The sequence below is a fragment of the Trachypithecus francoisi genome, unplaced genomic scaffold (assembly GCF_009764315.1).
Source record: "Trachypithecus francoisi isolate TF-2019V2 unplaced genomic scaffold, Tfra_2.0 Lachesis_group9, whole genome shotgun sequence".
Taxonomy (NCBI): domain Eukaryota; kingdom Metazoa; phylum Chordata; class Mammalia; order Primates; family Cercopithecidae; genus Trachypithecus; species Trachypithecus francoisi.
Genome location: NW_022681474.1, coordinates 19695260 through 19723110, shown reverse-complemented (window position 1 = coordinate 19723110; position 27851 = coordinate 19695260). Strand labels below are relative to the sequence as shown.

The following is a 27851-nucleotide window of genomic DNA, read 5'->3' as shown; positions in this document are numbered from 1 at the left end:
TTCTGATTAGCCTCTCCAATGGAGGCAATTGGATATGCACCTATCTTAGCGAGCAGAGGGTAACTTTGAAAAGAATGGAAGGCTGGTTTGCCCTAAGCAGTTCCCAGCTTGAGTTTTCCTTAGTGATTTTGGGGGCCCAAGATATTTTCCTTTCACAGGTGTGACCCAACACTCCTGGACTACATCCTTGACTGAAAGAAGGGCTGCCTCACTGAACAAACGCTAAGGTTATTATTAGGACTCTCACCCTCTCCTTTTCTCATTCTTACTCTTTCTCTCTCGCTTTCACTCCTACTTTCCCTCTCTCTCTCCCTCTCTCCCATTCCCTCCACTGGACCCTTCAACTTAGGGATAAGCTGTTAATAGGCCCCTACTATTGTCCCTGTATTTCTCTACAACCTGCCTAGATCTTTGGGAAAAGTCCCTTCACTCTCTCTCTCTCTTTTTTTTTTTTGAGACGGAATCCCACTCTTGTCTCCCAGGCTGGAGTGCAGTAGCGCGATCTCAGCTCACTGCAACCTCCACCTCCCAGGTTCAAGCGATTCTCCTGTCTCAGCCTCCCCAGTAGCTGGGACTACAGGCGCGTGCTACCACGCCTCGCTAATTTTTTGTATTTTTAGTAGAGATGGGGTTTCATCGTGTTAACCAGGATGGTCTTGATCTCCTGACCTCGTAACCCACCCCCCTCGGCCTCCCACAAGTGTTGGGATTACAGGCGTGAGCCACCGCGCCTGGTCGAAAAGTCCCTTCTTTAAGCCCTTCTTAAATTCCCTGATTGGAGCAGGCCATCATTCCTGCCAGGATTCGAGATTTCTTTTTTTTTTTTTTTTTGAGACGGAGTCTCGCTGTCACCCAAGCTGGAGTGCACTGGCCAGATCTCAGCTCACTGCAAGCTCCGCCTCCCGGGTTCACGCCATTCTCCTGCCTCAGCCTCCCGAGTAGCTGGGACTACAGGCGCCCGCCACCTCACCCGGCTATTTTTTTGTATTTTTTAGTAGAGACGGGGTTTCACCGTGTTAGCCAGGATGGTCTCGATCTCCTGACCTTGTGATCTGCCCGCCTCGGCCTCCCAAAGTGCTGGGATTACAGGCTTGAGCCACCGCGCCTGGCAGGATTCGAGATTTCTATAGACTGGTTGGAATGAACACTTTTGCAAATGCTTCTCCCCTTTCATGATAAAGTCACTGATTTTGGGGGTGGACTTAAAGTAGTTCACGCACTGGAGATGCACTACATGCCAGTTTTGATGTTGAAGCTGTTGTTTTGTTTGTTGTTTGTTGGGTATGTGGGTGTTACAAGGATCTTTATGAAGGTTTTTCTGAAGAACTTGAGTTCCAAACTTCTTTTTTTTTTTGAGACGGTGTCTCGCTCTGTCGCCCGGGCTGGAGTGCAGTGGCCGGATCTCTGCTCATTGCAAGCTCCGCCTCCCAGGTTTACGCCATTCTCCTGCCTCAGCCTCCCGAGTAGCTGGGACTACAGGCGCCCGTCACCTCGCCCGGCTAGTTTTTTTGTATTTTTTAGTAGAGACGGGGTTTCACCGTGTTAGCCAGGATGGTCTCCATCTCCTGACTTCGTGATCCGCCCGTCTCGGCCTCCCAAAGTGCTGGGATTACAGGCTTGAGCCACCGCGCCCGGCCTGAGTTCCAAACTTCTTGTGGCACCCTCCGCACATCAGACATATGACAAAACGATGCAGGAAAAGTAGAACGGGCAAATTGGTCTTTGCTCCACCGGACCCTGTGGAAAGCTGGCTATACTGCTTGACAGATGTGCAAATTAGTGAGTGAAATTTGCCTTTGACTCTCTTCTGTGATATCTGACATTACCTGTTTTTGCTTTCCAAAGTGACAAAAGTTCTCAACTTGAGAGTGACAAATATCTGTGTTTTTGCAAAACACTTGAGTGAGAGAGGAAGAAAATTCTCTAATCATGGAAGGCATCTTTTTCAAGGCACAGAATTTGACAACTCTTTGATGTGAATCAAGAAAAGTGGTTAACTGCGGTATGCTAATGAGAATGCTGGGTGCCCATACCCCCAGTTTTGCCCTCTCACTCCTTCTCTGTTGTTTTGTTTTGGGTGCTAAGACCTTTTCTCAGCAATTCTTTAGGGGGATGCCTTTCCATTAAACACATGCAATTTTCAGCTAGCTCATATAATTAGCCTGCACTGGTATTCTGTTCTGGCCAAGGTCTAGAGAGAGCAGGCATGAATTGCCTGTTGTTATAAAAGTGTTGTTTTGCACACAGGAGACTAATTTTTTTGGTTGTATTGCCTATGGTCAGGGATTGTGTGTTCCATAACCAGTGCTATTACAGACTTAGGGAGCACAATGGGGAAAGCCATTCAGTGTATGCAGATAAAAAAGTAATTTCATTTTCTTAGAAATAATTATCTGGCCCTATTTTTGTCATGGTCTGTTAAAGACTTAGAATCTTCTCTTTCTTCAGCCTATCTGTCCCTTTCACATTGCTAAAATGGGATTTCGAAAGATGGAGTTATAGTGGGAGGGAAAAGTGCCCTTTTTCTCCCCTAGTCTTAACTATATTTTTTGAATAAATGAAAATTAGGCAGTTGCCATTAGGAGAACGAGTGGGATAGGGTCTTTTGTGCCATAATTCTTTATTCCGTGTTTCAGATTTTGAGCTCCAAAACGAATGGGATAATGTCTTGTTCACATGTCTATCCCCTGGTGCCAATCACAAGGGTTCAGCACACAGCAGTTGCTCAATTAATTTTTGTTGAATAAACAAATAATTGAATGAATGTATTTCTTAGGTTTTCAAAGCATTTTTATACCATCTCTGTTATGCGTGTCCATGTAAAGAGACCACCAAACAGGCTTTGTGTGAGCAATAAAGCTTTTTTTTGGGAGGGGGGGACGGAGTCTCGCTCTATCCCCAGGGCTGGAGTGCAGTGGCCGGATCTCGGCTCACTGCAAGCTCCGCCTCCCGGGTTCCCGCCATTCTCCTGCCTCAGCCTCCCGAGTAGCTGGGACTACAGGCACCCGCCACCTCGCCCGGCTAGATTTTTGTATTTTTTTAGTAGAGACGGGGTTTCACCGTGTTAGCCAGGATGGTCTCGATCTCCTGACCTCGTGATCCGCCCGTCTCGGCCTCCCAAAGTGCTGGGATTACAGGCTTGAGCCACCGCGCCCGGCCGCAATAAAGCTTTTTAGTCACCTGGGTGGAGGCGGACTTAGACCAAAAAGGGAGTCAGCGAAGTGAGATGGGGTAGGGCAGTTTTATAGGATTTGGGTAAGTAGTGGAAAATTACAGACAAAGGGGGTTTTTCTCTTGTAGGCATGGGCAGGGGTCACAAGGTGCTCAGTGGGGAGCTCCTGAGATTCAATTGTCCAGGAGAAGGAATGTCACAAGGTCAATTAGGGTGGGGCAGGAACTAATCATGATGGTGGAATGTCATCAGTTAAGGCAGGAATTGGTTGGCAGGGCGCGGTGGCTCAAGCCTGTAATCCCAGCACTTTGGGAGGCCGAGACGGGCGGATCACGAGGTCAGGAGGTCGAGACCATCCTGGCTAACATGGTGAAACCCCGTCTCTACTAAAAAAAATACAAAAATCTAGCCGGGTGAGGTGGCGGGCGCCTGTAGTCCCAGCTACTCGGGAGGCTGAGGCAGGAGAATGGTGTAAACCCGGGAGGTGGAGCTTGCAGTGAGCTGAGATCGGGCCACTGCACTCCAGCCTGGGCGACAGAGCGGAAAAAAAAAAAAAAAGGCAGGAATTGGCTATTTTCACTTCTTTTGTAGTTCTTCAGTTGCTTCAGGCCATCTGGATGTATTCGCGCCGGTCACAGGGGATATGATGGCTTAGCTTGGGCTCAGAGGCCTGACAAACTCTAATTCCTAGATTTCAAAAAAAGTTTAAATCTATAAACCAATACTTTTTTGAAACCTATTTTAACTTCTTTGACTCTTTCTCTTATTTTGAGTCTGTACTTTTCTGTTTTTTTCTATCCCGGCCTTTTCCCTTGAATATTTCTCTGCTTTTCTGTAGCTCTATTCTTTCTAGTACATTATCTCCCAGATAAAACATTATACTGTATTAAAAATGCTTTATAGCCTTCTTATCACTGCTAGTTTGCTCATTTTTCAGTATGGCAAACTTATTACTTGTAATCTTTCTTGCTTATATTTTTAGAAAAGTGTCTCTATGGATATCCAAGCTGTCCATCTTATTGCTCATTGCCTCAGATAAATGAAATGATTTTTCTAAGAGCAGATACTTCAGAGGTGCTGACCCAGGAAATGAATTCATTTCCTTTTCTTGGGTTTTTCTGCTTCTGTTGTTTTCCCTTCTCTTTTTTATGCTTTTCTTTCATTTCCCCCAAGAGTCCTGGCTCCCAAGAAAATGTACCATTAGATTTGTTGAGTTTCTACCATTTAGTTAGAGTAGACGCACTTCTCTAACAAAATCTCTCAAAACTCGGAAGTCTGAGCACAAAATTTTACTCTCTCTCACACAGTGCAAAATATTCCTTCTTTATCAGGCAACCAACCCTCCTAGGTGGCTTTTCCCCGCGATGTTGATTCAGGGATACTGGTTCCTACCATCTTAAGATGAAGCCATTTTCAACTATCTTGCTGCTCCAAGAGTGACTACTAATAAAGAGAAAGCTGATACTGTATGCAGCCTGCAGGGGGCACACATCACTCCCATTCTCACTGTGCCATCTGGGACTGGCCCTTTAGATGTCGGGGACATGGGGACATGTTGGGGGTTTTGTCTAATAAAATGCAAGTAGCATTGATGTGCGGTGGGTGTTTGCGAATGGAGTGTCTGGCTGTGCAGCTGCTTGTAGCAACAGGTGTGTACTACAGAAAGGGAGAACTAATCAGTGGTAGTCTGCCAAGCATCTCTGCCACATATGTATTAAATAGCTCTACCATTCTGATCATTCTATTCATTATAGGCCTCTAGGGTGTCTCTTAAAGGTGGGAAGAAACATTTTTTTTTAAACAACAGCAATCTTGTACATCTTCTGAGTACCGGAGCATTTAAATAGATCCTCTACTAAAGGATTGAGATGTCTTCTAAGGAACAGCATGTAAGCCACTGCCCTGTGGCTTTCTGCACAATTGCTAGAGCATGGTGGGCTCACTTGTATTCAGATGGCTTTCTGGGGTAAAATACAAATGCTCAGAATCAAGATTTGGAACATCTGCCTTGCACAGACTAAGTGCAGCTTACGCCATAGATGAGTGTCTATGTTTGATGAGCTATTTCATGCTGTACCATTTAAAATCACCAGGAACAACTGAATTTTCTCAAAGATATCTTCTTCATGGAGTGACATAAAGTTGTTACTCAGGAGGCACCGTTTTGCAGGGTGAAATGTGAACTAAAGACTTGCCCTAAGTGTTCTTAACTCTATTATCCTGGAGAGAACAACATGACCTGATTGCTGCTTGAAAAGAAAAGGCATAAATTATGGGCGATCAAACTTCAAAAAGCCCAAATGTGAGCATATCACTTGACAGCCTGCTAACTACGCAAGTATCCTAAGTTTCAAGTTGCCCATCAGGAAGAAAGATTTTTGGTCATAGACAAGATTTTCTTGGCCTAGAATGCTGTGTGACTTGTTTCCATTCTGCTTTAAATCTGTGGTGCTTTGATTGCTTTTTAAAGCAATGTGCACATTTTTGTCTTTCTACTCACCTCTGACCTTTTAACTTGCCTTTTCTCATCAGTTTTTAAGAGTTCCAGGGCTGGGCATGGTGGCTCACATCTGTAATTCCATTGCTTTGGGAGGCGGAGACTGGAGGATCGCTTGAGGCCAGGAGGTTGAGGCTGCAGTGAGCTGTGATCACACCCCTGCACTCCAGCCTGAGTGACAGATTGAGACCCTATATATATATGAAATTGGAAGAAAAGAAGAGCTATAGATCAGAAAATAATACATCAACACAAAACAGCCGTTCATACCAACACACTACATTCTTAGTATTTTGGGAAATTCTTCTTGGTAATCAAAGCAAAGGCTATGTTTGCTGATAGAAAATTTCAGGTTGGGAGGGCAGCTGTATGTATGTATTTTTGAGACAGTCTCATTCTGTCACCCAGGCTGGAGTGCTGGAGTGCGGTGCTACGATCTCGGCTCACTGCAACCTCCGCCTTTTGGGTTCAAGCGATTCTCCTGCCTCAGCCTCCCAAGAAGCTGGTGCCCGCCACTATGCTTGGATAAGTTTTTTATTTTTAGCAGAGACGGAGTTTCACCGTGTTGGCCAGGCTGCTCTCGAACTCCTGACCTCAGGTGATCCACTTGCCTCGGCCTCCCAAAGTGCTGCGATTATAGGCATGAACCACCGTACCCGGCCGAGCTAATAATATTGAAAGTATGACAGAAGCCTCTGAAAATGTTCTCATTTAAACAAAAGTTATGTCAAATTTATTAAAAAGTGGTTTAACAATCATTCTGTACTTCAAAGAGTACATGAAAAATAATCACAATCTAAGAGTTTGAAAGCATAGTCTCTCTTAAATTATTTGAATTCATATATTGTTTGTTTCAACTATGAGCATGTATGACTTTTTTTTTAATCGAATTCCCTCAGTTTCAAGGTAAAAAGATGGTATTATGACTTGTTCAAAGTCATGCAATCTGTTAGTGGGAGGATGAGAAATAAAAGACTGTATTTTTCCCGTGTGTGTGTGTGTGCGTGTGTGTGTGTTGTGGTTGTTGATGTTAAAAGATAGCTAGCATAATCCTAACCTGAATTCCTTAACTAATACTTCGTAAGAGTTCCTTACTATCATTTTTACTATGCTGAAGATTGGAATCGTGTATTATTTTATTATAAGTACTTGTCAGTGGAAACAAAACCGAATTTGCTGTCAGAGAAAAATGGAAATGCTGCCTTGCTAGTTAGACTACAATGTTGATTACACATTCATATCAGAAGGCTTCCTCATACTTCCTCAAATAACTAGTCATTTGAACAAAGCCTTTCTGGGAAGACCATGGCAATAAAAATAATCAAACTTATTTAAAGTCGTTGAGAAGTAATTTGAATTATTTTCAATTTTAAAAGTGGCATCGGGAAAGAAAGCAAATCTGTTGCTGTTTTCAATGTCTTCAAATATAACAGGCAATGTTAAAGGTATAGTTTATTTGCTATTTGTGGTAGCCAGAGCTACAAGGTGACTAAAATAGTAGAAAGGAGGGCTTTATTGGCAGTATCAGTTGGCAAACTGGGAAGAGAGTCTGCAACGTGGACCATAGGTGCTCTCTCTTTAAAGAGAGGAAGAGCGGGTTGGGTTTTATGCCTCACAGGGTCTGTATTACATGGTAAAGTCAAGCATATTCAGCAAGTTTGGGGAAAAGTTATGCATATTTATAAGGTGGAGTCAAATTCATGTGCTATATATGTAACATACATCCCATATTCACTTTGGGGTGGGTTTTAGCATTTAAATGAGGTGGAATTCGGCTCTTTATGTCAAAAGGTGAACTCTAGGACAGAAAGACAGTTTGTGCACAACCTCTATAAACTGCTGAAACTGGCTTAAGGACTGCTGGAGTTGCTTGTCAGCAAACAATGTTTGTAAGGCTGTCCTCCGTCCAATCATAGTTGAGGTTATCTGGGTTATAAATCAGCCTGATAAATTGCCTGATAGCTCCTATTAGGGAGTTTAGAAAGAGTGTGGTTTTTCTTGCAGCCGTGGGAATTTATAGAGTTGCCATCCTAGATGCCCTGTACCCTCGATCTGTAGGTAACTTTTGTTTTCCTAACCTTGTGGTCCTTCCTAGTTCATAAAAGGCCATCTATTTTGGTCTCTCAGATCGCAGCCTGAAAGATCCTCTCTTCCTGGTATTTATACACTTCTATAGTCCCTGTCAGTCCAAAGAGGGCTGCCCCGTGTAACCAACAGAATATTGCAGAAATAATGTGTGACTTTTGAGAAAGGTCATAAGAGACTTCGTGAGTTCTGTGCAATAATGGATGTTTACTGTTATTTTAAGCTACGAAGTTTTGGAGTAATTTGCTACATAGTCATGGATAACTAACCCATTACTCAGTTCATAATCCTTTACATTATTCTATTTTTGTCATAATGATGATAATTATTACCATAATTATCAATAGCGATAGTCACAATTACCATTTTTGTGGGCTAACTCTCTGCCAGGTAATTGAAATGTATGTATAGTTCTTGCAATATTTCTTCAGAGTACATTTTACTATTTTAACTTTACAAGTGAGACAAATGAGCTCTGAGGATGGCTTGCAGAGAACATTAGACAGTTACAAATGGCAGAGCTGGGATTTGGATAAAATTCTAACTATTCTGTTTTCACTACTCCAAGGCACCACTCTTTTATGTTTGTTTGTTTTGTTTTGTTTTGTTTTTGAGATGGAGTCCAGCACTGTCATCCAGGCTAGAGTGCAACGGCACGATCTTGGTTCACAGCAACCTCTGCCTCCCGGGTTCAAGCAATTCTCCTGCCTCAGCCTCCTGAGTAGCTAGGAATTACAGGCATGCGCCACCACACCCGGCTAATTTTTCTATTTTTAGTAGACATGGGGTTTCTCCATGTTGGTCAGGCTGTTCTCGAACTTCCAATCTCAGGTGATCTGCCTGCCTTGGCCTCCGAAAATGCTGGGATTACAGGCGTGAGCCACTGCCCCTGGCCGGCACTACTCTTTTTTTTTTCTTTTTTTTGAGACAGAGTCTCGCTCTGTCGCCAGATTGGAGTATAGTGGCGCGATCTCAGCTCACTGCAACCTGTGCCTCCTGGGTTCAAGCTATTCTCCTGCCTCAGCCTCCCAGGCATCTGGGACTACAGGTGCATGCCACCACGCCTGGTTAATTTTTGTATTTTTAGTAGAGGCAGGATTTCACCATATTGGCCAGGATGGTCTGAATCTCCTGACCTCAAGTAATCCCCCCACCTCTGCCTCCCAAAGTGCTGGGATTACAGGCGTGAGCCACTGTGCCCGGTGGCGCCACTCTTAATGATAGCAGAATTGTAAGTCAGAAATTTGAAAAGAAAAAAGCATTGGATTTTGATTGTATAACGTGAAACTATTCAAAAGCGATCCAGCTCCAAAATAGTAATACACGTTCCTCACTTTTTGTTACTTATTTTACACAAGCGTCCATAATAGAAATATACTTAGATAGCATTATCTTACACAGCAGTACCTTACTTGCAGCTTGGGTATCAGTATGGTTTCTTTTGGTAAGATCCTGGCTGGTGGCTAATTACTGTCATCATTCAAAACTGATGTCTGAAAGCTTTGGACATTTTTAAGTTCTAGTCATATATTAAATATTAACTTCAGAAACACAAAGCAACTACTATGTGCCCAATACCATGGCAAGCACCAGAAGAGTTATTTTTGTCCTGGAGAGTGCATTAGACTCACTAGGAAGCTTTTTCAAAGTATGCATAATTGAGAAGGGATTCAGAACTCTTGTATACAAGCAGCATGACAATAAATACATTATTTTCTATTTCTTGGCAGTCCACAGTATATTAAGAGAGTCATATATTTAAATAAATATTTATCATACAGTGGCTTTCCCTTCTCATTCTTTTTTTTTTTTTTGATGGAGTCTTACTGTGTCACCCAGGCTGGAGTGCAATGGCATGACCTCAGCTCACTGCAACCTCTGCCTCCTGGGTTCAAGCAATTCTCCTGTCACAGCCTCCCAATTAACTGGGATTACAGGCGTGTGCCACCATGCCCAGCTATTTTTTTTTTTTTTTTTTTGAGACGGAATCTGGCTCTGTCGCCCAGGCTGGAGTGCAGTGGCCGGATCTCAGCTCACTGCAAGCTCCGCCTCCCGGGTTCACGCCGTTCTCCTGCCTCAGCCTCCCAAGTAGCTGGGACTACAGGTGCCCGCCACCTCGCCCGGCTAGTTTTTTGTATTTTTTTTAGTAGAGAAGGGGTTTCACCATGTTGGCCAGGCTGGTCTCGAACTCCTGATCTCAGATCATCCTCCCACCTCGGCCTTACAAGGTGCTGGGGTTATAGGCATAAGCCACTGCGCCCGGCCCCTTCTCATTCTTCATTGTAGATTCCTTCTCATGTCTCCTTTTTTTGACACTGTATGTCCAGAACTCAATGCTCAGGCGTCATTTCTGTTCATCCTCATCACTCAAGGACCTCATTTAGTCTCACAGTTTTAAATGTCATACTGACAATTCTCAAATTTCTTTCTCCCACCTGAACCTCTTCACAGATTTGTATGTATCCCTGTTCAGTCACAGCGTTCCTGGAATGTCTATAAGTGATCTCAAACCTAGTCTATCTCACACTGATCTCCTGGACTTCCCTGTAAACTTTGCACTTTAGCACTCTTCCCTGTATCAGTTAATGACATGTCTATCCTGCCAGTTGCTCAGGCCTGAAACTTTGGAGTTATCCTTGATTCCTCTCTTTTCAGTCATACCATGTCCAATCTATAATTAAATCGTATTGGCTACCTTCAAATCAAACCAGAAGCTGCTGATTTCTTCCTAACCCCACCAATCCCACTTTGGTTTAAGCCACCTTCATCCTTCTGCTGGATTATGGCAAACATCTCTTAATTTTCTCCCAACTTCCACCTCTTGCTCTCTTAAGGACTATTTTCAACAAAGTAGGCAGGGGGATCCTATTTCTGTAAGTAGACAGATAACTTGATAACTTCTCTGCTCCAAAGTCTTTCAGTTACACTCAAAATAAAGGACAAAGTTCTTCCAGTGACCTACAAGGTTCTTACAAGTGCTCCTCAAATATATATGTATATGTTTGCCATTAACAGCACAAAGGAAGTGGGTTGGAGCAAAGGTATACTGTGCTATAGAAATGACAAGAGATGATAAAGTAATAATGATAACAAGGTATAGTTGGGTTTGTAACATTAATAGGTGTAATACCTATAATAATAATATAATAAAGGAGAAAAAAAGAATAGAGCTATGTAGGAATAATGTTTCTATGTATCTCTACAATTAAACTAGTATAAATTTGAAGCAGATTCTGATAAGTTAAGATGTATATGGTAAACCTTAGAGCAACCACATTGAAAATAGTTAAAATTATTAAAGATGTAAGATGTTACATTAGAAAATATTTACCTAAGTCAAAACAAAGCTATAAAAGAAAAATAGAGAGACAAAAAAAAATGTGAAACATACAGCAAACAAAAAGTAAAATAGCAGATATAAAATAACAATATTAAATTTGAATGGATTAAATCACCCAATCAAAAGTCAGAGGTTGTCACACTGAGTTAAAAACAAGATACAATTCTATGCTGTCTACAGAAGACACACTTTAGACTCAAAGATACAATCGATTGAAAGTAAAAGGATGGAAAAAGATACACTGTGCAAATAGCAACCACAAGAAAGCTGGAGTGGCTCTACTGATATCAGACAAAATAGACTTTTTAAAACAAAAAAGTTAAGAGATAAAGAAGGAGATTTTATAATGACTAAAGTCATCCGTTAGCAATATATAATAATTATAAAATCAAAAGGAGAATCAGAAAATACTTTAAGATGAATGAAAATGAAGATATGGCATACCAAAACTTATGGGATGCAGGGAGTGATAAAGGATACAGGATTTTTTTTTTTGAGGTGATTAAAATGTTGTAAAATTGACTGCAGTGATGTTTGAACACATCTGTGAATATAACAACCACTTAACAGTACACGTATGATGGGTGCATTATGTGGCATACAAATTATATTGCAATCAAGCTATAAAAACTTTTAACTACATATCACCTGTGGGATTTTGTTTCAATATAGATTTAATTTTGTGGGTCAGGGATGGGACCTGAGATACTGCATTCTTAACAAGCTTATCCTGTATGATGCCAATACCACTAGTCTCAGGTCTACACTTTGAATAGCAAGGCCAATACCATCAGACTTCTTATTACCTTTCTGATCTCATCTCCTGCCACCATCATGACTGGATTCACGAGTGACTCAGAAGTGGATTATAGCCACCCAGATCATTTTGTGTCCCTCAAACACACCATGCCTGCCTCTATCTCCAGCCTTTGCAATTGTCATTTACTTGGCCCAGAATGTTCTGCCCACACTCGCACCCCCTCATATTTGCACAGCTTACTTAATTATTAATTAATTAATTAATTATACATTTTTCAAGTATTTGCTCATTTATCATCTCTCAGTGAGGGCTTCCTTGACCACCCTACATCAACTGCAACCCTGTTCCTCATACTTTCTTTTCCTGTTGTCCTGCTTTCTTTTCTTTTCTTTTCTTTTTTTTTTTTGTATTACTTAGTACATTGAAGTACCTAGTGCTGTAACATTCTATATTAATGTATGTATTATTTCAGTTTGCTATCAACCCTTACAATATAAACTTCATGAGAACATAGTGTTTTTGTTTGTTTATTTGTTTGTTTTGAGATGGAGTTTCACTCTTGTTGCCCAGGCCAGAGTGCAATGGTGTGATCTCAGCTCACTGCAACCACTGCCCCCCAGGTTCCAGCAGTTCTCCCGCCTCTGCCTCACAAGTAACTGGCATGTGCTAGCATGCCCGGCTACTTTTTTTTTTTTTTCAGTAGAGATGGGATTTATCCATGGTAGTCAGGCTGGTCTCAAACTCCTGACCTCAGGTGACCTGCCCGCCTTGGCCTCCCAAAGTGCTGGGATTACAGGCATGAGCCACCATGCCTGTAATCCACTGTGAAGGACATAGATTTTTGTGTTGTGTTGATTATTACTGATGCATAGAACAGTGTCTCATGCATAGCAAATGCCCAATACATATTTTTTCAATAAATACATGAAAAAAAAAGGATAAGTGCTGTAGGGATATGTAATAGATACAGGAGTTGTGCATAGGAGAGTTAGGAGGGAGGGAAGGGACAACTGATGTGAGTTGGGACAACTGAAGATGCAAGAGGTTAATAGTCATTCATATATGGCTTAAGAATCTTAACAGGTGTTCTGTGCATGCTTGCTCATTTACTGTTGTAACTTCAAGAAATGGTGAAATAGTGAATTTATCGGTTCTATCAGACTCTGCAATTTATAGGTCTTATTTGTAAAAACTGATGGTATAAGATCACTAAATTGTCACTTTCATCTCTGAATATCCTCTTGTATGTCTGGAGATTTCCTTAAAACTTGAAAAGTGGGCCATTGATTTTTTCATCTTTAGAAATCTTACAGTGATTATATGACAAGAGGAAATATGAAAATCTTAAATATCAGACTCATTATTTGTTTATTGATTCTCTTTATCCTGGTGATATATTTGCAGGTTGCAGATATTTGTAAAGAAGAAGTGATATGGTTTGGTTGTGTCCCCACCCAAGTCTCATCTTGAATTATAGCTCCCATAATCCCCATGTGTTGTGGGAGGGACCTGGTAGGAGGTAATTGAATCATGAGGATGGGTTTTCCCGTGTTGTTCTCATGACAGTAAATAGTTCTCAAGAGATCTGATGGTTTTACAAAGGGCAGTTCCCCTGCACACACTCTCGTCTGCTGCCATGTAAGATGTGCCTTTGCTCCTCTGCCTTCTTCCATGTTTGTGAGGCCTCCCCAGCCATAGGGAACTGTGAGTTCGTTAAACCTCTTTTTCTTTATGTATTACCCACTCTCTGGTATTTCTTCCTAGCAGTATGAAAATGGACTAATACAACTGAAAATTCTGTTTTGTGTTTTGCTGTGAGCTACTGGTTGATTTTGGCATTGTATCAAATTTTCCATTGAAGTGCAATTCAGTTACCCCAAAATAATGCTGAGAAATAGCATCATGAATAGATTGCCATTTATGCTATAAATTCTTGGCTGATCATTCAGATCTACCATCTGTGCTTTTTCTTCTTGCTGCATGTCCTTGAGGCTGACTTCCTTGGACTACATTAGTTGGACTCTCTTACCCTTTGGCTTTTGGTTAGGTTCAGCCTATGGGAGTCATTGGCAGGAGAATGGAAGGAGAGAGAGTTTGGGGGATTTACTCCCCTGGATTCCTCCTGTGAGCTGGGATTAGGGATGACTGCATCTTCTACCAAAGGCTACCACCCTTGTCTTCACCTATAATCACAGCCCGTTCTGGGTCACCTGTAGATTTGGGGGTGGGAACAGCTCTCTTACTCTACCCTGTTGATGGCCCTAGTGTGCTCCACCAATCTGTGCTGCTTTTCCTACATCACATCCCACCTCTTTGTAAATAGATACACCATTCTTTCCTGGTTGGCTAAGGTTAGTCACTGCTCACAGCATTTCCTAGCACATCTTAAGTATATGCCTAATACCTGTACCCGAGAAGTTAATTTTCTAGAACAAAGGAAGCATCCCTAAAAAAAAAAAAAAAAAAAAAAGAACACCTGGCTTTTTCAAATAATACAGTTTAGCACTTTGGAGATTTCATTGGAGCTGTGAAGAAGTACATTGGCATCTTCAGGAGTTAATCTCCGAAGCTATGTTCTAATATTTATTTAACTTGTCTGAGGGACATTAAAAGATATGGAGAAAATAAAAGTTTCAGATCCCTTTCTCCCATGCCAGTTGACAATACCCATGACACTCTGATTAGAAGTTACCATCGTGCATAGCTGAAAACAATGTAAATTGAACTCTTTTACCTTTAGTGGATAAAATGTCAGTGCCACTGCATAGCTCAACTCAGTCTACCTGCCACACACTTCTAGTTTAGCTTTCATACACTCATTAGCTATTCCTTTAAAGAGTATTACTCAGTGGAAATGATTGATTGTATTGACTGAATGTCTTGTAGCACTGTATTCGTTTGCAGAATTTATTTTCAAGTAGAGCTGAGCTCTTCAGGGGCTTGGTGAAAATGCTGCAAAAGACTTTTTGATCTACACAGAACATCACTCAGAAAACTATTGACTTAATATTACTGTGTTATCCCCACCTATTTCAATGGATGAAAATGGCGGGCTTTCACCATGAAGAGATGTCATAGGAAACCAAGTCGGTATCTCAGCTGCTTAAATAAGACTAGTAAACGAGTATCTCCAAGATAACTTCTAGGTACGTAGTAAGTACCCAATACAGTAGTCTCCCTTATCTGCATGGGATATGTTTCAAGACCCTCTGTGGATGCCTGAATCCACAAATAGTGCAGAACCCTACATATACCATGTTATTTCAGTCTCATAACTGTGACAGCTACTAAGTAACTAAGTCAGCAGGCAGGTAGCATAGACAGGGTGGATCTGCTGAACGGAGGATGATTTACATCCTAGGCAAGATGGAGCAGGACGATGTGAGATTTCATAGGCCACTCAGAGCAGTCCACAATTTTAAACTCATGAATTGTTTATTTCTGGAATGTTCCATTTAATATTTTTGGACTGTAGTTCACCATGGGTAACTGGAACTGAAGAAAATGAAACCATACGAAAGGGGGAACTACTGTAAATATTTAATCATTTAATTAATTAACCATAAATTCTAGTGCTTTATAAGCCCTATTTATATCTTAATTGAGATAAAACTAGTCACAGCATGTGGGTCTTCATCTTCAAAGAGACGTTTCTAGAAAAATGTTTAAAATTTTAATATGACATTTATTATCACTTAGTAGGTTATTTATAATTTGTGGCTCATTTTGAGTATTACTAATAATGATTTAAATAGATATTATTTATTCTTTTGAACATAACTTGCTGCATTCTTTAGTGTGATTTATTGTATGTCTTGGGACAGAAAACGTTTCTGATGGGATTAGTTTTCAGTTTCATTATGAAAATAGATGAGACACAACATGATATATTGGAAAGAGCCAGAATGTGAAACAAAAGACATGCGTTTAATGCTTAGCTCATCTACATACAATGCAATATTGAGCAAGCTGTTTATCTTCTCACAGCTCTCAGTTTTGTCATCCAGAAACACAGAAATGATATCTGAAGCAGAGCTACCTCCCAAGATTTTGGGGTGAGATCTGTGCTTTATAAACTGAAAATCAACTATATATGTAAGTGTGCAGAAAATATGATGTGATTTAAAACATTTTACTTAACAGGAAGCTGTTGCAGAGACACGCCTATCCCCAAATTGGCCCACAGCTGGAGCATACATGTGATTTTTCCTCCTCAAATGATTTTTGGTTGCAACCATGCTTCTATTTTATAATTGCGATGATCCTGTGGCAATCTTAATTTTCTCAAAAAGCTGTTGGTGATTTAACTTTCACTAAAAAGGGCAAGCACTTAGAAAAAACTTCCCTTTGATATCCCTTATTCTTTTGTTTTCCCCTGTATAATATCAGAGGATAAGGCTTCATTTCTAGATTGGACATAAAAATGACTTTTTGAACACATAATCTCAGGGAGTAAGTACCTTGAGGACTGTCTTCCAATTGTAAAATGACCAGAAGTATATCTAATAATAGATGGATCTGCTATAAGGTGTTCACTTCATTTTACATATCAGTGACCATAAAGTCAAAGGCTGTTTTATTCAGCTAACTTACCAGTAAACTTAGATACATTATGATTGGCGTCTTTCAATATTAGGTTAAATTGGAACCAGCTACAATATATAGGGGAAGGATGTTTAAAACAAAATATTTTAAAGACTGTCCATATTCTACAATGCATGTTTTTCCCAATTGTCTGTGGATGGCAATTTAATGTTCCAGACTAAGCTCAATATACAGGCAAGAATGATTGCAAAAAAAATCTCTGCTTTTCAAGTAAGCTAAAGTAAAAGTATCATCTACTCAGGAGCATTTGCACACAATTTTGGTGTTGATAATGTCATCTTTAATTTGCCAAGGTAGCCCTTGCTGTTTGGATGCTACATGTTAGTTTTGTACAACCCAGAACCACTCTGGATCAGTCTTATTTGATGAGTTAGAAGTGGCAGCAAAATCTTATCTGGCCTTTTCAGCAAGCCTCAGTGAAGCTCAAACTATGGGGATAAGGAATGAGTGTGAGCCAGGCCAACAGGCTCACAGCTGGGATGAGAAGTATAGGAGCTATGGTGAGCTCATTCATGTTTTACTATTAGCATGGGTGGAGGGGGGAAGCAGAGAAACCTGATTTGTCAAATTTGCCAATTCCTGTGGCGTAAATGCTTCAGCTTTGGCTGATTTCAAGCTACCAATGGTTTAATAACCTGTTCACAACATTCCTGAAAACTTAACAGTCAGCTCCCATAAGCTTGTATGAGCCAACTCCCACGTATTAATAAGATAAAGTATGGAGGAAGGGACGAGAGGATCCTTAACCCACGCCATGCCAACAAAGAGGGCTGAGAAAGGAGATTTCCCTCAAGTCCAAGAGTCAGTCAAAAAGAGATAGGGATTTATTGTATTATTTAAGTTGCACAGGTTAGATCTCTACTACCAAGCAATATAACCCCCTTTCTCCATTTCCTGTGAACTAATCGGCAAGTTCTACATTGATCACTATTGATGGAGCCCAAAAAGGAAGATGAGTATAGTTAATGTATGCATTACTCATGGAAAAAGGGGGTAGTAGTTTAACAGGACACACACACACACACACACACACACACACACACACATGCATGCCTTTAATGCTAAGAAACTGGGAAATTAAGAAGGGTAAATTGAATTACCGGATTGAGAAAATTGACTAATGAGCTATTAGCTCTAATGTGAGAATTCTCAAGCAATAGATACATTGAAGGAAGGCTGGGCTTTAAATGGGGAGATTTGTAAATAGGAAAAGTCAGTGGAAGTCAGTACTGAGGGAAGTTTTAAGTGGAAACCATAATCCAAGCTTTGAGCTTATTCAGAATAGTTTATGACCTCATTACATGTTGTATTTATATTTAAACATGCATTTCCAGGCCCGGCGCGGTGACTCAGGCCTGTAATCCCAGCACTTTGGGAGGCTGAGGCGGGCGGATCACAAGGTCAGGAGATCGAGATCAGCCTGACCAACATGGTGAAACTTTGTCTCTATGAGAAATACAAAAATTAGCCAGGCACGGGGATGTGTGCCTGCAATCCCAGCTACTCAGGAGACTGAGGCAAGAGAATAGCTTGAACCCAGGAGGCGGAGGTTGCAGTGAGCCGAGATCATGCCATTGCACTCCAGCCTGGGCAACAGAGCAAGATTCCATCTCTAAATAAATAAATAAATAAATAAATAAAATGCATTTCCTAGGTTAATAAAAACAAATCAGCATGTCGTAGGGATTGTGCTGGGCCAGAAATGGTCAGTCCTCAAAGTCCTGAGGGGAAGGGACAGACTGAGAAACCAACATGTAAACTCACAAATTTAACATGAGAGAGGCTATTATAGTAATGTTGGTCAAAGCAGTCTGAGAGCTCATAGGAGGGTAGCAACTTATTAGCTATCCAGGGAACTCTTTCAAAAAGCATATCAATTTAAATATACTCTAGGTTCATAATAAATCATATTTCAAATTTTAAATATTTGATCCTTAAAAATGGCTGATATATAGTGCTTATTATCTTAGTTATAGCATCATGGAAAATACAATTTTTAGTTTAGTAATAAACATTTAAAAGTTTTTTGGGGAGTAATGTTCAATGAACTTCAACTTAAGTGTATAATTTGTCAAGTGTTGGCATATGTATACATCATTTCTATGATGATTAGATGATTATGACATCTCTGAATAAAGACAGTTTTACTATTTCCTTTTTAATCTGGATGGCTTTATTTCCTTTTCTTCTCTATTGCATCGGTTGGACCTCTAATATAATGTGGAATAGAGATGGTAAAAGTGGACATTCTTGTCTTTTTCCTGATTGTAGGGGGAAAGCATTCATCATTCAGTCTTTCACCATTAAGTATGATCCTAGTCATAGGCGTTTTTGTAAAATGCTCTTATCAAATTGGAAATTCTGTTTTTCACTAAATTTCGTGAGAGTTTTTGTCATTGCTGAATGTTGGATCAGGTCGAATCCTTTTGTGTGCTGAGATTATTATTTGTGTGTGTTTTTTTTATTCTGTTAATAAGGTGAGCTGCTTTGATTGATTTTAAAATAAACCAAATTCCTGATATACACCTCAGTTGGTTAGTGCTTTATCCTTTCTTCATGTTGTTGGATTCAATTCAATTCAATTTTGTTGAGGGTTTTTTGCATCTATCTTTATAAGAAATATTGGCCTTTTTTTTTTTTTTTGAATATTTTTTCCTTATTTTTGGATCAGGGTAACCCTGTTCTCATACAGTGAGTTGGGAAGTGTCTTACTCCCTTCAATTTTCTAGAAGACTTTGCATACAATTGATATTAATATTCCTTAAATGTTTGATACAATTCTCCAGTGAAGCCATTTGGGTCTAGTGTTTTGTTTGTTTGTTTTGCAGGAAGAATTTTAATTACAAAATCAATTTTATTAATGGCTATAGGACTATTTGTTATCAATTTCTTCTTGAGTGGCCTTTAGTTTGTGTCTTTCAACCCATATATCCATTGCATCTAAGTCACCAACTTTGGCATAAAGTTATTATACTTTTAATGTTTTAAGGATTCTTAGCACTCCATCCTCTCTCATTTCTGGCACTGGTCATTTGTATCTTCTCTCACTTTTTTCTAATCAGTGTGGCAAGAGTTTTATCAATTTTATTGATGTTTTCAAAGAACGAGTTTTTTATCACATTGAATTTTAAAGATTTTATCAATTTCTACTCTAATCTCATGTTTTTCATTAATATTCTTTGCTTGGAAATATTATTTTCTTGTAATAATATTCCTTGCTCAGAAATATACTATGAATATAGTCCTTCTAACTTTGTTTTAATGATTCTTATCTTTTTACTTTTATTTGCTTATTTATATAAAATATGCTTCATGCAGACAACATGTGGATTGGTTGATTCTTCTTCTTCTTCTTCTTGTTCTTCTTCTTCTTGTTCTTCTTCTTCTCCTTCTCCTTCTCCTTCTGCTTCTTCCTCTTCTTCCCTTCTTCTTCCTCTTCTTCTTCCTCTTCCTCTTCTTCTTCTTCATCTTCTTTCTTCTCCCAGTTTGACAGTTTTTGCCTTTCAATTGGTATGCCTAGATCATTTATATTTGTTGAGATTAGTCACACATTTGGGCCTAAATCTGCCATCTTGCTGTTTGTTCTCTACCTGTTCTTTGTTCCCTTCCCTCTTTTTCTGCCTTCCTTTGGATTGAGTATTTTTATGATAAATAACATTTTTATGATTTTGTTTGGTTTTGCTGGTTGTTTTAGGTGAAGAGTATTCATCTTTTTCTTATTGCTGTCAGTTGTCAAATGATTTATATCACTTCTATTTCCACTTCCCCACCCCCACCTCTTTCTGGCTTTTGTTCTATAGTTGTCATGCATTTATGGCTACACATATAACCCCACCTCAAATATTATTATAGTCACTTTAAACAATTCTCTTTCAAGAAGACTTAGAAAAATAAGAAAAAGTCTTTCATATGTATTTTCATATTTTTACATTCCCAGTACTCTTCATCACGTTCTGTCAATCTAGATATCAGTCTGGTTTCATTTTTCTTCTCCATTATGTCTTCAACATATATTCTATCTCATTGTTGTAGAGCCTTTGATCACTAATAGCTGGCAACTAATGAATAAGTTACTAATTGAAATAAAGTTTAAGAGTTTTCTCACTCAAAGGGATATTTGCATTTCAAATGAGAACACAAAGACTAAAGGATATTCTGTGCTTTATAAATTAATACTTAATGGTAGAATTTCACATAGGGAGAGATCTACTGGGGACTGGGATCCTGCTCAGTGCTTCTCAAACTATACCACTCTAGCTATAGATTTTTATGTCAATAAATTTCTCTCTCAACAGTTCAATCCGGGTGTTGAATGTATAGTTCAAAATTATAACTTAGCATAATTATTTCGAGGAAATTTTTGTCTATACATTCCGAGGTAAATACATGAACTTAGAGTCTGAAAAAAATTTATGGAGTACGTATTTATGGCAAACATCTATAAAACACCTATAAAGATATATTTATTTGTCAGTTATTTCAAACCAAGGTGCAATGTCCATAAGATACATATGTGAGTTGGTGTGTTGTCATGGTTTTTAATACTACACTTGGCTTATGATATGTGCAAATTATAAATCCCTAAACCAGCATAATAATCATTTACAAATTGTATTTTCTCAGTGTTTTGAAATGAGTATGCTTTTAATTATTTCCGCCTAATCTTGTATCAAAAAATATTTAGACTGAAGTGAGTAGATTATAAAAGTATCTTCTAAGAACATTCACATATGAGATCATTATTTTCTAATTATATTGACATTTAATTTTTAGGTATTCAGAGAACGACTACCTTCAGATTATCACAGATATACAGAGTTGTCCATGGAAACGGCAAGCAGAAGAATATGCAAATTTTAGGTAATTTTTTTCATAAATAATATGAGATTTTAAAAAGGTCTTGTTCATTTGCTTTGTAGAAAAATAGGCAATATGTTATTAAAAAGAGAAGTAGAACCAACCCCAGCTGGCAATGAGGCCGACTGAATTCTAAGACCCTGTCGTGAGCCACAGGGCATTCCATCTCCATCTCTTGTGCAGAAATTTGCATTATGTCACTGTTTTAATTACAGGAAATGCCAAATTCAAAAGAAAGATTTTACTATGCTTTTAAGTTATATTTTAGAAGATGTTGTGTTTTTTGGTACCACTGATATTTGGTATTTATTTATTTAGTAAATAAAATATCATAGTATTAAAGAATGTTTGGAAAACATAATAATCTATAATCCCATCACTTTAGAACAACAACTTTTGTTTCTTCCAGTTTTTCCTCATTCACTTTTTAATACAACTGACATTCAGGGCATGAGTTGCTCTAAGTAATAACCCAGACAGGAGGTGTCACTTGACCATTATAGGGCTGTGGTTGGAGAACTCGTAGCCCATCCAGACAGAAATTAACTTTGTCAAAGCAATATGCAGTGAGGGAGCATCAATACTTATCTAATAGTTCTTACCCACCATACCTTCACATATCATAAATCAAGGTCAGTTGTCTCTGTGCTTGCTTGGTCTAGATTGTTCTGGTTTTTGTTTGAGGGAGGCTTCTTTTCTTTTTTCTCCTCCTCCTTCCTCTTCATCTTCTTCTTTCTTCTTTCTCTTCTTTCCTCCTCCTCCTCCTTCTTTTTCCTCTTCTTCTTCTTTTCTTCTTTCTTCTTTCCTTCTCCTCCTCCTTATTCTTTTTCTTCTCCTTCCTTCCTTCCTTCCTTCCTCCCTCCTTCCCTCCTTTCCTTCCTCCCTCCCTCCTTCCCTCCCTCTCCTCCTCCTCCTTCTTCCTCCTCCTCCTGTCTTCCTCCTCTTCCTCCTTTTTTCCCACATTCTGATTCTTTCCTGTACATACCATTCCAATTTCGTCCTATGCCAAATTTTTTTATCCTAGTACAATCCAGAGACATGTCTTTATCTTTACTCATTATTTTCAAAGTTTACTTGAAGCATTAAGCTTGTAAAAAATATTACTAAAGAGACTTTGCTTTCCCCTAAAATACTCTAAGAAACATCTGCAGTATGGTTCTCTTTTTTTTATATGGGAAGGCAGCTCTTCTTGTTTGCCTTATGTAGTGGCTCTGCCTGTTCCTTCTTTAGCAGAATATGCTGGTATGATTGGACCAACTGCCTTTGATTCTGCTGCCAATGTGAGGAGGGTTCTGCTCCACCCCTAGTAGGTGAAAGAGTACCTTCCCGGTGGTGTCAAAGCTAAAAATGGGTATCTTCCCTCCACTGGGTAGACACATGGATACCATGACTTCCTGCAGGATACCATTAAACATCTTTCCAACCTGATATTTTAGGAAGAGAGGCTGGAAAGGGGATTCCTGTTTATTTCATTTCCAGGACATTTTATGCCAAATCCAATCTATTTAAGACTGGATTTGAGAGGTCCTAGTGGCAGGAAGATGAGATTGAAAATTGCACAATCATAACCTAAATGATCACAGGGTCAGCAAGTGATAACAGAGTCTGATTTTCTGCATATACAGAATAGACAAGAAGAGGGAGAGATTCAGGTCATGAGCTACTGAGGATCAATCTAAGATAATTAGCTGGAAAGATAGATTTGTAATGACTGTAATGATCAAAGTAGGGAGTAAAGGAGCTTTTACTTGTGGCTGTTAAGTTCAGACCAAGCCTCCTGAGAGTAATGAAAATAAAACAAAATATACCAAACACCTGTGTGAGGACACTGGAGCGCCACCAAGGCAGGGAGAATTTAAAGGACTAAAGCCCAGAAGGTGAAGGGAACCCATCAATTCGGGCGGGTTTTTCTCATAAAGAACTTGCCGAATACAAAAGCAAAATTTGGCTGAGAGGCAGAGAAGCTGAGCAGAGCTTCCAGCAATCCCTGGAAAAAATAGTTTTCAAAAGAACTGAAGGCCAACTTTGAATCCCTGGAAAAACCAGTTTTTAAAATAACTCAAGGGGCTGGGTGCGGTGGCTCACACCTGTATTCCCAGCACTTTAGGAGGCCAAGGAGGTGGGTGGATCACCTGAGGTCAGGAGATCAAGAGCAGCCTGACCAACATGGTGAAACCCCACCTCTACTAAAAATACAAAAAAAAAAAAAAATTAGCCAAAAGTGGTGGCACGCACTTGTAATCCCAGCTACTCAGGAGGCTGACGCAGGAGAATCGCTTGAACCCGGGAGGCAGAGGTTGCAGATCACGCCATTGCACTCTAGCCTGGATGACGTGACAGAGCAAGACTCCGTCTCAAAAAAAAAAAAAAGAACTGAAGGCCAACTTCAAATCATTTCCATTCTGAGTTGGATTTAGATCTGCCCTTAGCTTAGATGCCTGATAAGAGCAAAAGGAAATCCCCTTCTTGGGGATTCTTTTGGGGGAAGGTAACCCAAGAACAGGCACAGACACATTTATTTATTGACTTGAATATTTATTATATTGTAATGTTCTTTTTATGGGCATATTTCTAAACTAAATTATAGAAACCCTCAACAGAAGTCTATGCAATTAAGTCATAATAAACCACCTACTTTCCTAAATTTTTACCAATATAGCTGGCCAAATCTGGGGAATCTCTGGCTTGTTTATAAAGCCGGGATTATAGATATGTTCCCCGTAATTATAGATGTCAGGTAGTTAAATTATTTTTAATTTTATTTACTTAGAGCATTTTATACCAACCAAATTGAAGAACAGTAGAATGTGAGTTTTAAAAATGTGGTAATTTTTAAACAGCAATTACAAAAGTTACATTAAACTTGGAAGAATACAAACAAGTCAACATTTTAAACTCATCTGCAACCTGATTGTTGAAACTTCCAACAGTTGACACCTAGGGATTATTTGAAAATTATAGGACTCCTGTGATCAAATGATCTAACAATAAGAGAGCTTGAAAGTTATTTTTCTTAAATAAATATGTCACTTGCTATCAAAAAAGATAAAGTTCAGTCAGCCACAAATATTTAAGATTTACTAAGTCAGAGCACTGTAGCCTTTTTTTGTGCCTGGTAGAGTGCTGGGCACAAAAAGGGCCTCAATAAAAAAAAATATTAAAGAAATGGATGCATGAAAGTAAACAAAAAAAGTGTAATGTTTTCTTACTGAACTCAAAGAATTTATAGTCACTTTAGAAAGACAAGAAATATAAATATGAATATTTATGATTGAATATCAGAATGAGTGATTTAGACAAATACTGTGATATACTAATGCAAGATCACTGTGGGATATAGTTTTGTGAAATGTTTTGTGAAAAGGGGCAGAACTTGAGCTATAGCTCTGAAGATGGCTAGAAAGGGAGAGTGAGACCAATTTGGGACTGATGAGGCCGGGAAGAAAGGCCAATAAGTTTCAAGGCCAGTTGGGCTGGAGCAATGAACTTGTACTATTAGGCACGCAAGGTAAAGGGGATAATTTCAGGTAGACAAGGAAGGATCTGATGCACGGAGATCTGGTTATCAGAGTAAAGTCCACAGATATTCTGTAGATACCACGAGCCCAAGAGGAATATTGCTAGCAAAGGAATTACAAATTGAATTTATTGTTTTAGGGAAAGTATTCAGACAGCATAATCAATGAAAGCAAGTTGGAGTATTAGGAGGAAGGGGATAGTGTAGAAAAATCAGAGCAGGTAGGGGCTGGTTGTAGACAAGTAACTACAGAATGGTGACCACCTACAACATCAATGGTAGTTATGAAAATATTAAGAGAGAGATGCTTCACTATGAGCCCTTTGGGGACATGGCGTGATCTTGTTTATCTTTGTATCTCCAGTGCCTATCACATAGATGGTACCCAATAAATTGCTCCATGACTGAAGACTTGGTAGGACTTGGTTACTTGTTGGCTTCCAGTTCTCTCGTTGAAGGAGAAGAAAAATAAAGTCAAATGAGAAATCTTGCATCTGAAATACTCATGCTGCTACTGACAGATAGAAAGATTTCAAAGAGAAATTGGATAGAGAAGATGAAAGCGTCTCGGACAGGATGTGTTTGAGCTGATTTTAGGACAACTGGATACAGAAGACCTTTTCCATGGTCTGGGGAAAATATAAATGCTAAGAGAAAATGAATTCTCTCAAAAAAGAAAAGCAACTGCAGTTTACATCTGGCTTTTGTAAGAAATAGAGCTTCTCCAAGCCTATCTTCTCAGCAATTTTAACTTTCTTTTTGTGCTTCGGGGGGGTTTGTCCTCTTTTTACAGATTCCTAAGCTTTTACTCGTTTAACACTTAATTATGGGTCTGAGAACTTGGCAGCTTGGCGCTTGAGTCTCAAACTTCCTTCAGCTTTTACCTGGAAACATGAGAGGCTTAACTAGAAAGATTCTTAATCTGAAGTTCATGAAAGTGGTTTCCTAAAACTCTGAAGATTGTTTGTGAGATTTTGTACGTGTTTCTGGGAAAAGAATCTGTGACTTTCATCAGATTCTCAGGGAGTCTAGGACCTTCTACATGGACTAATGTATTTCTAAGGATCTTTCTGGCCCTGAGACTCTGTTTGGGATTCAATTGCCTTTTTCACTTTCCATGATGGCGTGGTTATCCCAAGCATAGGTGTGAGTCTGGCTCAGATTTACCTGAAATTTACCAGAGATTCTAAGTTTCCGCTATGAATCTGCATTTTGTGAGATACTAGTTGAACTCAGTTAGAGAGAGAGATTTAAGTAAGACTTGAAGATGTCCTGCTCTCTATTCTTTCTTGGTGTCTAATTTCTTTTAGTTGTAGCTGTACAAAGTCAACGATGTTAAGGTGTGTGCCTTTTCTGCTTTTAAAAGCTTGATTGATTCTCCTATAAGAGGTCCCTACCCACTTCCCTTCAAGGACAAGCTAATGCACAGAATAATTTGTGAAAAATCTACCTGGATTTCAGTCTAAGAAATTATTGCTCTTCACAGTCTCTCCCTCTGATTTTTGGAAAAATGATGGATAATCATTTGCTTGAACGTGACACTCAGCTATTTGAGAATAACACTGAGATGCTTAAATTTAAATTAAACATGATATGAGATGCCCTCTACTCCTCCTTCCCCACTTCTTCTGCTTCACCCTTGAGGGCTCCTTTGTGAAACTCTGGAAACTTCTGGTAAGCAGGTTTTATCCCAGAAGAAGATCTTTGAGCTTCAGTAATTAGTCTTAGATTCCCTAGGTAACTTGCATGGTAATTACTGCATTAGTTTCTTGAATGGTTTTCTAACTTAAAAGAACCGTATTCATTTGTGTAACCATTTACAGAAAACTAAGAGGTACACAGTAACAGTGCTTAATTTCTAGTTTACTTCCCCTCCCCGCCCCCCCCCCCCCAAGAAATACACACACTATTATTTTGTTTCTTAGTTTCTTTTGGAGCCACTAATACCATTTGATTTTTTTAAACATCCTCACATTTCAAAGAGATGAGTTGGAATCCAAGATGACTGAATATTATCAATCACATATTTACTGAAAACTTAGTGGCAGGAAACAGTGCTGTTATGTCAACCCACACATTTATGACTCATGTAAATGAGATACCTTTCAAATGACTTGTAAAACAGGTATTTTGTGCCCGATTACTTTGTTACAGATAACTATTACATGGTGGCAATTTTATTAAATCTTGAAGTATCCCCTCAGGTTTGATTACATTAAAATTTCTTAAAAGTTATTCCTCTGTCTTTCTTGTGTTGGATATGTGAGAAAAGATTCCAGAGCTGTATTTGTAAATTCATTGATATTTCTAAAATAACAGTCACTGTGTTGCTTTCATTTTTATTTTCACTCTTTGAAGAATATAGTGTTAAACAAAATACACATGCATATCTACCACATATGTTAATTGTTTTAACTATATGACATTTACATTATTCAAACCATGCCATTTAATGATTTAGCTTTGTGAAAGGATATAAATTATGAAAAGAGATGGGACAAGTTAATCGAATTTTTGCATTAGATCATAAAACTGGAAAACCACACTTAGTTTTACCACAAAGTTTTCAGTTATTTTCTGAACCATTTCTCCAAAAGCAATAGTATTGTTTGATTTTGGTAAGTGTTTTGTGAGCTTACACTTTTTCATTCAATTAACATTTATTGAACCTTATTATGTTCCAGGCATTTTGTTCTGTGAGACAAAGTTCTTGGAGAAAACCAAAAATCATCTCTGCTAGGGGCTTCTTTTGATAATACAAGACTAAGTTCATTTTCCTGAGTCACTATTCTCCTCTAAATGTTTGCTGTTTACAATTCATACAGGGTGACTACACTGACAGCTGAAAGCAATACTTTTTTTTTTTAATTTAAGAAGATGTATACTTTATGATACGTGATTTGGGTCGGTTGTCAGATTGAAAAAGCTTTTTTCTTTGTTTCCTCTGCATCAAGACCATTTTTCATCATTAATATACTGTCATATCATCTTCTATTTGTCATTGCCATACAGCATGCC

General features: G+C 39.1%; 1 protein-coding gene across 2 annotated transcripts in view; it reads left to right on the top strand.

The window, feature by feature from the left end:
* Positions 1–27851, top strand: part of ST8SIA6 (ST8 alpha-N-acetyl-neuraminide alpha-2,8-sialyltransferase 6) — a 138108-nt gene that overhangs the window by 73561 nt on the left and 36696 nt on the right. For both annotated transcript variants that reach the window (XM_033208757.1, XM_033208759.1), the window contains exon 4: positions 21233–21319. In XM_033208757.1, coding sequence (XP_033064648.1) covers positions 21233–21319 — 87 coding nt within the window. The remainder of the gene's footprint in view (positions 1–21232; positions 21320–27851) is intronic.